The 9747-nt window shown below is 41.5% G+C and overlaps 2 protein-coding genes across 2 annotated transcripts; both read right to left on the bottom strand.

The window, feature by feature from the left end:
* Window positions 1–842: 842 nt before the first annotated feature.
* selenow1 (selenoprotein W, 1) lies at window positions 843–2774 on the bottom strand. The gene is made up of 6 exons (XM_062536160.1): window positions 2593–2774; window positions 2075–2099; window positions 1938–1991; window positions 1685–1759; window positions 1464–1557; window positions 843–1149 (listed from the first exon to the last, which is right to left on the bottom strand). Exons 1-5 carry the CDS (start codon window positions 2763–2765, stop codon window positions 1480–1482), a joined length of 405 nt encoding a protein of 134 aa, XP_062392144.1. The 5' UTR covers window positions 2766–2774; the 3' UTR covers window positions 843–1149; window positions 1464–1479.
* A 624-nt stretch (window positions 2775–3398) lies between these two features.
* On the bottom strand, window positions 3399–8400 carry ehd2a (EH-domain containing 2a). The gene is made up of 7 exons (XM_062536159.1): window positions 8212–8400; window positions 6816–7045; window positions 6503–6679; window positions 5595–5692; window positions 4987–5399; window positions 4715–4879; window positions 3399–4627 (listed from the first exon to the last, which is right to left on the bottom strand). Exons 2-7 carry the CDS (start codon window positions 7031–7033, stop codon window positions 3989–3991), a joined length of 1710 nt encoding a protein of 569 aa, XP_062392143.1. The 5' UTR covers window positions 7034–7045; window positions 8212–8400; the 3' UTR covers window positions 3399–3988.
* Window positions 8401–9747: the final 1347 nt, after the last annotated feature.

Genomic DNA, 9747 nt, shown 5'->3' with positions numbered 1-9747 from the left:
ATAGAAATAAAAGTAACTTGACTACAATGCTCAGATTATAAAAGTACCACAGCACAATGCTACAGCACAATGCTATTTTGTCAAACCCTTACAAAATAATAGCTGCACTACTGCAACTGTAGTTTTCTAAATATCAAAACTGGAGTTTGGGAGGAATTATTTGAAGTTCTTATGCAGGAAATGCAATATTTTGAACATGAAAAAACTGCATTGCAGTACTACTGTACTTCACAACATAAATGCAATATTGGACATGAACATGTCGTTGGGAATCAAATGACATGAAACCAAGTCAGGCAAATCTAGTGATGTGGTCCAGTATTTGCATGTCTTTAGAATCTTAAAAACGTGATGCCACAAGTTGTTTGCATCAGGCAAATTATTGGTAAAGCACACATCACATTTGTTTGTATAGCACACTTTTGAATTCACAGAGAACAACTCAAAGCGATTAAGTTTGAGATTTATTGATTGAAAAAATGAATCATTGGGTCTATTGTAGTCCTGTATTCACCAGTTCACCTGAGTCATCATGAGTCATCATTTCTGGGCACACCCTGATTAGGCTTAACAGAACTGTTTACATAGGCCCTACTTGCTATGGACTCAGAGGGTCACAAATGGATAGTATTCGGATGGATCTTTCCAATCATTTCTCCAACTTAAATCAAAAATTAGATTTCCAGTAAGCAACCATATCAGGATGTACAACTACACAGCTTTTCTTTAAGACATTGACATGCCTGTTCAAAATGTTCCACAGAAATGCTGCACTCTTCCTTTTCCCAGGTCCTTCAGAAAGATCACCTCTATTGCAACAAAAAAATATTCATGCTCAAACATTTCAAAACAGTGGTTTCTTTTTATTTTGGGATGGTATATTAACATTTGAACATCATATATTTACTTTTTGGGATGGTAGCAGAAACATTACAATGCCCGTCAATAAATTCAAATTGTCACACAAAAAAAATGCTATTCTATGAATTGAATTCCTATAAAGTAGTGCAACTGTAGGAGTTTCACACACACACTGCTGGCCGTCTCGAAGGAAGAGTCTAGATCATCAAGTGCTACCCGTGCCATAGACACTTCAGGCAACACCATCATTCGCAATTCCCAGGAAGAAGTACAACAGGAGAAGTAAAACTGAGGACAGAGTCAAATGAAATGGTTAAAGTCAAAGTGAACAGATTCAACGTTTTACATGTTTACATACATCCACATGTACTCAGAATGCTTTATCTAAAGCTAGCTACTAACCTAAAACTGAAATGCCAGTCAGACTGATAAAGTGCCAAAGAGTAGAGCAGCAGACATGCAGACAATGCTAAATTCAATTATTGAGTTTTGTTTGTATGTCGCTTTGGACAAAAGTGTCTGCTAAGCAACATAACTGTAACCATAACAATGCAAAATGTTCATTAATGATGTAATTGAACAGTAATGGAAAGGTTTCATACCTCTGTCAGCAAACACTTATTTCCCCAGACATTTCTCAATGGCACTCACAACTTTAGCCATCTTCTTGTCATCATCAACAAACCCTTCCCCATTCTAAAACAAATAAAACAGGAGTTTCAAGTCTATCTGAAGCAGCACAACTAGTACTTCAGGATATCACCTGTTATGATTGCATTGAAAGAATGTTACGACTACAAAAACAACTCATGACTAAACCAACCTTCTTGGAGTGCACCACCTTCCCCTCTACCTCCACCTCAAAATACCCAGTTGATGTAGGAGTACTTTCACCAGTCTGCAAGGTTTAAGAAGACCATTTGCATCATTTTGGGGGGGACAATGCAATTATAGAAGTCACTTTTGGACTAAAAAAAGTGTCTGCTAAATGTAATGAAATGAGTGTTCTTATATCTAGAAGAAAACATATTGTCCTGTGAGGAAACTCCTGAAAGGGATGATGGTGGTCAACTTACTATGTCAAGATCGCCCGGGAATTCATCCTCAAGCAATGTCTTGAATTTGGTGAACTGTGAACGGCATTTATGTTAGACGTGGATTGTATCTGAAAATGTGCATAGATCATGAACTAGAATATAATAAACAAACTTACCTTGGGCCTGTACCCTCATCCACCACTAAAGTAAAGACAACATCATTAGTGAAAACAATAGGCTACTGTCCATCAAGAAAAAACAGATCTGAAAGGCCACTTCTCCACGAGTAGACAGTATAGGCTATACAGTATTCTGCCTATGGAGGCTACAAAAGCATAACGGAAGATCTGAAAGGCAGGCTGTTGTGCAACCTCGCAGGTCCAACGCACATGTGCCAAACACAAAGGTGTAAACCATTAATAAAAATGCCACTACTTTAGAAGGCTATTCTTGCACTAATTGGGTCATAATCGTTCCCATGTTAAAAAAACGTTTCATATAACACAGAGGGCGCGTGCATGTTTCCTGCTAACGTTTGGTTATGCAATAAGCAAAACACGTGAAGAACACAACAAATGAAACGTTTTCAGTTCAACGTCCAATCACTTAATTCATACAGATTATTTAGTCACAACGCGATAAATCGATGTAACGTTGTATCAAACAAATGGTCTGCACAATAAACCGTACGTACCAGTAAACAACATGAATTTTCACACCCATGGCGCAGGTCGAACTAGCTCGGAAAGCAACTAGAGGATGCGGAAAGCAGCTATAAATTGGTAGTGAACTGTTAGAGATTGAATTCACTCTGAGGAAACGAGTAGGTAATATTTCCTTAATTACTGTGGAACCAAGGCGGAGCATGGGCCGATACATTCTGAGTGGATCAGCCCAGGAAATCGGAGCTTCGTAGCCAAATATGTAACCAACACGTAAGCACGCTTCCGACCACAACTATGTCGATTACGTGACAGTCTTTTAAAAACAGCAATTATCTTCTCTTTTATGGCATGTGAACCATATTTGTAATAAAGTAAATTTGTGCTGTATATTAAGCTAAATTCGTGTATTTACACGCCTAATCGTGCTAGTTTTGCGCATGCGCGTATTTACTGTATGGTTTGCTCTGAACTTGAGGTGTCTTATGTCGAAGGACGGTTATGTTTATGTCTATGGGAATTTCACGAATGAGGTGTAGCGTTGGCCTATTTAAACATCAGTCGTTTTGAATTAAATGAACACATTGGTCCACTGTCAGACAAAACTTACCAGACACACTTTTTACATTATGACCATCGGTATTCAATAGAGCCTATTTCTTTACACCTTCACCAAGTCATACAATTAATTTCTTCTAGGCCTACAAATCAAAATTGAACCTACCTCGGAATGTATATCGTTAGTTGGCCTAGTGTTGGCTCTGTGCAACATAAATTCAAAACATCACACTGATGGTCTAATTATAGAAGTTTACTCTTGATAGATCAGACAGTAATTTCCAATTAAGGACGTTTTGCCATTAGAGTCCAATGACAGGAAGATGGAAAGTTTATTTTCAACATATAAATCTGATTCCATATCACAGACTCATTGCCGTGAATATTACCAAACCAAATTGGTTTTCTAATGGTTTAGTCTTCTTACCAAAATGCATGCAATACCTTTACACTAGATTCTTTTTTTCTTGCAGTGTTTCTCTACATGCAATAGGCTATAATAGTTGACGGTAATACCAGAATGGTAAAAACCTCCTTCCTAAACACTTATAACAACCTGGCACACACACTTACCATGCACTTCCTACTCCCCAGCCACACTTCCCTCTACCTCATCCTTCTACCACACTCTATACTACTTATCACGTCTGCACTGTCACCCTCTAATGGTATTGAATGATGCACTGGTGTTTCCTACCTAAATTCTCTTCCACACTGTAGCTTGAGCGTTATTCTGTCAGTCACTTTGGATAAGAGCATCTGCTAAATGAATTAATGTACAATAATAATAATAATAATAATAATATGTTAATGTACAATGATAATAGTATGTTAAGTCCATAATAAAATCAAAATATCCATGTCTCCTTTTTATTGTTCATCATCATGATTGCCACCATCATCATCTGCAGCAGCAGTGGGTTGCTCTGACTCAACTGGTGCAACCGTCTCTGGTTCTTCTTCTTTCACGCTCTTCCTTTTGCGCTTTGCCGGGGGCACTAAATGAGCAGGAAGCACTGGAGGTAGGCCATGACCTTCCAGCTTGACCTCAATGAGATAGCTCGCCAGGGCAAATTCATCCTCATCCAGCATGCCATCGCGGTCCACATCAGCAAGCTTCCAGATCCGGCCCAGGACTGAGGTGGGCAGCTGGGTGCTGATCATCCAGTTCTTGACTTTGGTGCCGTTCAGTTTGCCATCGGTGGGGGAGAGGTTGTAAAAGATCTCGTCGTATTTGGTCTTATCTTTAGCAACTATCCAGTTTGCTATGTCCCCTTCTATTATGTTCTCCTGAAGTTGCACAAAGGGGTTGCCATTGTTGAAAGGGCCTCTGTGTGGCCCCAGAAACACCCCACCTTGCACCCCTGGTTGGCTGGCCACTTCGATTTCCTCCTTGCGCAAGAGAGGCATAAGTCTCGCAATGTCAGTGGTCAGAAAATCATCCAAAGCTGTCATTAGTTTGGGCTTCAGCACCTTAAACTTGGTGAAGTCGTGACTCATCAGTCGTTCCTATGGAGAGGGAACAGACAGAGTGGTGTAAGTGAAGTATTTTCACATAGTTTAGATCACCGCCAAATTATAGTAAAGGCCATTAACCTGCATCTTGGCACAGTCTGGGAAGTCACCAGGAGAGATCTGATGCCGCTGTTGGATCCTAGCGAATATGTCCGGAAGGTCATAGATCAGGTCCCTCTTCTTGGCCTCTTTTCCAAACATCAAGGGCATTTCTTGCTTGAGATAGCTAATAATGTAAACATGGGCCTGTATTTGTTCAAACACAAAATGGGTCAAGCTTAACGAAAAATATATAATACAAAAGTTGTCACAGATCTTTAATATAATGCAAAGTGTGGAGATCTGGCGCTCACCCTCACTAAACGAGCTCTTTTGACCAGATCATTGAGTTTGCGCAGAGCAGCATTGCGAGGCAGATCCTGGATGTCTTTGAAGAGGCTCTCCTCCTCCTTCTCAAACATTCGACGGTAGTCGGGCACCCTGAGCGGCGATGACCAGAAGGACCCTATGTAAACCCTCAGCACCTCAGGAGTGCGGAACACCTTCCCCAGCGACCACATGAGGGCGCCATAGACCCGCAACAGCTGCTGGGTGTCTACCAGGTCGGCCTTGTTGAGCACCACCCTCAGCTTGTCCTCATTGCCCCGCAACGCCCCAATGGTGCGTGAGAACTCGTCGGACACATCCAGTTTGTTGGCATCACAGAGGAGTATGATGCGATCAACGTGCTCCGCAAATGACTGAAGGACCGCTTGGAAATCATATCCTGCAGGGAGAATTAAATGTGAGGGGTGCAAGTGACATCACCTCTAAAACAACTCCGACTCCCACAACTCCACCTTCCAGAAGACATGGGCATGCTCAAGAAAGATACATCACAGCAACCAATTCAGAAAATGCCACAACGGCTTTGCAATGCAGCGAGGTATGAATGTGTTGTTTGATGGTTGTAATGTCTTACCTCTGCTCAGTCTCTTTTTGGCTGAAGACAAAATTCCTGGTGTGTCGATGAGGCTGATACTCTGCAGAACCTGATTTGGCAGTTGAACACATTGAAATCTGCAAGAGGTTCAACAACAAGACCAACAAGTGTTTGATGCATGTTACTTATAATACTAAATAAAATAGATCAGAGAGGATAATGCTTAATTTAGAAAACTTGCATAGCCAACCATTTCTGTAAAAATACTGTGATACCAAAAGAGAAATTATCAGTAAAACAGAAAGAAAGAAAAAAAACATGCCTACCTCATCATTTTGACCTCAGCTAAAATACTAAAACATCTGGCAGCGTACAGTATTTTATCAATAAGTCTGTCAGACATACTCTGTCACCTAATAAATCTTATGAAATAGATAACATTGTCTGTTGTTTTAGCGCTTGGAGCCTCTGGAACATTACAGTCCATATTTGTTGGAAAAAATAGTTGAGCAAATAAATCTGACAAAGTGCTCTTTGTTTTTGTGCTCCTTAGTATTATAAGATTTTTTTGGGACAGACAAGTCCATCTGGGATATTTGAAAAGAATAAATAAAAAAAAACATTCCCACAAGCTCAAAATGAAGAATTTCGTATGTGCTGGGGATATCTGATTTCTTATTACACCCTCCCTCAGAAGTATTTCACTGTCTGCATAGTTCTTCTCACCCACCCTTACCCTATACCAAATAGCTAGCACTTTCGTCGAAAGTGACATACATACATGTACGCCAAGCATTACAAACTCAGTCTCCTCAGAACAACTCAGGGTAAAGTGCCTCACTCAAGTGCACAACGGTGGCAATCAGGAATCAAACCCACAGACTTTTCTGGCTACTGCAGAAGCCCAGCTTCTTATCCACTATGCTACCACCATCCCCTGTATTTACCTGTTAAGAAACTTGTTTCCAAATGGATTGAGTTTGCGAAAGGGTTTATTGGCATCGACAATCAATGCATTTCCTGGAATGACGCCCTCCACATCCCCATACATGAGGGCAGTGAAAGTGTCTGTTGTCGGTTCAGGTCCCACTCTACCTCCCGGGAAGCCTTGTTCGAGCAGATATCTGAAGATGTGAAAGAGAACTCCTCATGAGGTCATTATTTCTAACTTCTATTAGACAAAATAACTGCTTTGGTCACTCACAGAACAATAAACATCTTTCAGTTTGAACAGGTGTTTATGATTATGAGTGTTGTTACCGTATAAAAGTTGTTTTTCCAGTGGAATACTGGCCCACCAACAGAACCATGGGTTTATTGTCAAAATCTGCATCCTCTAAGCCTGGAGTGTGGAAGTCGGAGAAGCTGTACTGCTTCTCCAAGGGCAGAAGCTTCTCCCGGTACAACTTCTTCAGGCCATCGGTCACTGTTTTGATCTCTCTTAAAGACTTATCCTCTCCTAGTCCCCAAGAAGGCATGGTGGGCTGTGTCTGTGGGTGGAGATCAGCTCAGTGTTCAGATCAGTATTTTGGGGCATACCACAATCTGCTGTAGAATGACAAAGCCACTGACTATCATTGTTCCTGGAGTGAGATTGTAAATGTATCCAGCACAGGCTATGCATGAGGGCTAAGCAAAGTACAGGCATCAGACTAGTGTGTGCAAAATATAAAACTGCACAATAAACAGCAACAATAAGACAACAAAATTCTGCGTGACTCACTGCAAAAGCATGGGAACAGGGCAGGCAACCATCTACAAACTGCAAAGAGTCACGGAATAACTGGTGAACCCTCCAGAGCCCCTCATCCAAGCCTGATTAAAATCAAGTAGCGCTGTCCAAAAATCATTATCAAATGCATCCGAAAGAAAACACAGAGCACCCGGGTGTATCGTTAATTCATTAATCTTTCCTGTATTAGCGGTAGGGAGGAGCCGCTGCCACATGAGAGGACAGAGAGAGCGAGAGACCATGTGAACTCACAGCTGTTCTCCATTGTAAAGCCCCTGAGACAGTGCAAGAGCATAGAGGGGTGTGAACCACAGTTGCTCAAGAGGTTTTAAGTGCAAAAGAGAACGAGACAGAGAGAGCGAGCGCATGAGACATGGGAAAGGGTGGGGTCGGTGAAACAGACCTTACAGAATTTAAATGCCAATCAAAATGGGAATCAGGGCCCATAGCTTATTATGGGTGGGGGGAGGAAATGAACAGAGGGGCCAGCGGCCAGGATGGGGAATATCCCTCTTTGAGAAGAAAAGAGAACTCAGCTAAATCAACAGGGAGGGATATTAAGCATCATTTAATTGTGAAATAAAGTAATCTAGCACAACATTCATTGTTCTTATTCAATTTACAATAAAGATATGAATTCTAAAATATCTAAATGCAGCGTGCAAGAAAGTATGTTCTCTCAACTTGTATTGCAATTCATGTACAGTATACTGCATTTCTATATTCTTAAGCCCTGAATCATATCATAATTATGATACAAATAATTCAAACTGCAAGGGGTTAAGGACAAATGCATTTAGAGTATTGCAAAACACAGACTTCCCCCCAGTATTTCACTGCACTGTCCAGTGATATTCATGTATAGTTCTATGCAGAATGTATAGGTAGGGGATACAGTATACAAGAATAAAAGTAGTATCTTACCTTTTGATGGTTTTCACCTCCTTCTGAACAATGCGAGGTGAAGATGAATTTTCTGACTGTATACAGACAAATGTTTCACTAAATGCCTATGCATTCAGAGCATATGCATCTAGAATGGTGCACATAATTGAGTCCTATTTTCAAATTCACAAGGACCAATGCAGCAGCAAATCTCCTTGTTGCAGCATTTCTTCAACTTCTCCACTTGGTCGGCTTCACCATTGTAAGTCACAACTCGGTCCTCAGAATGAATCCAGATGTCTTATGGGCCGAGGGCCTGAGCAAGAGGAGGAGTCATACCTCTGACTAGGGACCAAAGTTCTGCTATGACAACATACACAAAAGCTGTGCGTGTGTAAGTATGTGCATGTAATACCCAGGGGGGCAACACCCCTTTTTTCAGAACTCAGAATGTTAGAAACGGTTGGGGACCAGGCCAGAAATGAGATTTAGAACCTTCAATGACTATGACCTGGGTGCACAACCTGGTCAGCTAACTTCTGGAAATCTACAGGGTGGGTCCAAACTGTGCAACCCCTCCTGCAAAATAGCACTTTTGCTGCCAGTCTAACTAATACCAGCCCTACAACATAAGAGTTGCTAAATGTATGACATATACACGGAATATGGTTAAAAACTGATGTCAGCTTTGCTTGTTTACGTCATTATTATATCATGCTTCACAAAAAAATCAGTCAAAAAACTTTGCCATCCAGGGGAAAGGGAAGAAGTTACAGTAGGAAGAGATGACATGTCCCTGAGACATGAGTCAAGGTCATGACATGACATAGCTTACCACAAGATGCACGTTCCATCGGGAGAGTCAAGGTAGCACCTGTGTGCAGTTGCTATTGGAGAAGAGCTGGATTCCCACCTTTTCCATGACGTGTCCGGATTCCTAGTGAAATCACTGCACGAAGGAGCCTGGTATCAACACTGCAAATCAGCACCAGTTGATTACACTGAAATGAAAGCTGCAGCGACACTTTGGTTGATGTATTTCAGTCGTTAACCAGACATGTGGTTCAGCTTTCACATGAGCAACAAACGCACTTGGTGATGCCCTAGAATCACTGAGATGACTCAGTGAGATGCATCTCAGCATATGGATGAGAAATACCACGCACTGCTGCAAGCCGCAAAGGTTCTTCAAGCTTATTGTATGAAGTGAGAGAGGCTAACCCGTGATAGGAAATCCTGAGACATCGTTGACTAATGCTAATGACATGGTTCCTCCTGACTTTCTGTCTCGAACATCACAGCTATGACACTCAATGACAAAATACCAGACTCAGTGGAGGTGATCAGCCAACAGCAGAGAAAGCTATCATCGTGCTTCTGGCTATATTGTGTCCTGTGCTGTGACTACTACTTCACCAAGAAGGCAGCCGATCACTAATCATGCTGAACAGCAGGCTGAGACTTGAGACCAGCTACATGTATGTCTGCAGTGTCAGCTGACACAGCCCTGGTAATGTTTATGTCCTAGATCTTATCATAAAACACTGCTAGATTCCCCACGTGTTTGCCATAGAC

This window comes from Sardina pilchardus, chromosome 5, assembly GCF_963854185.1.
Source record: "Sardina pilchardus chromosome 5, fSarPil1.1, whole genome shotgun sequence".
Lineage (NCBI taxonomy): Eukaryota > Metazoa > Chordata > Actinopteri > Clupeiformes > Clupeidae > Sardina > Sardina pilchardus.
This window is presented reverse-complemented; position numbering and strand designations above follow the sequence as displayed.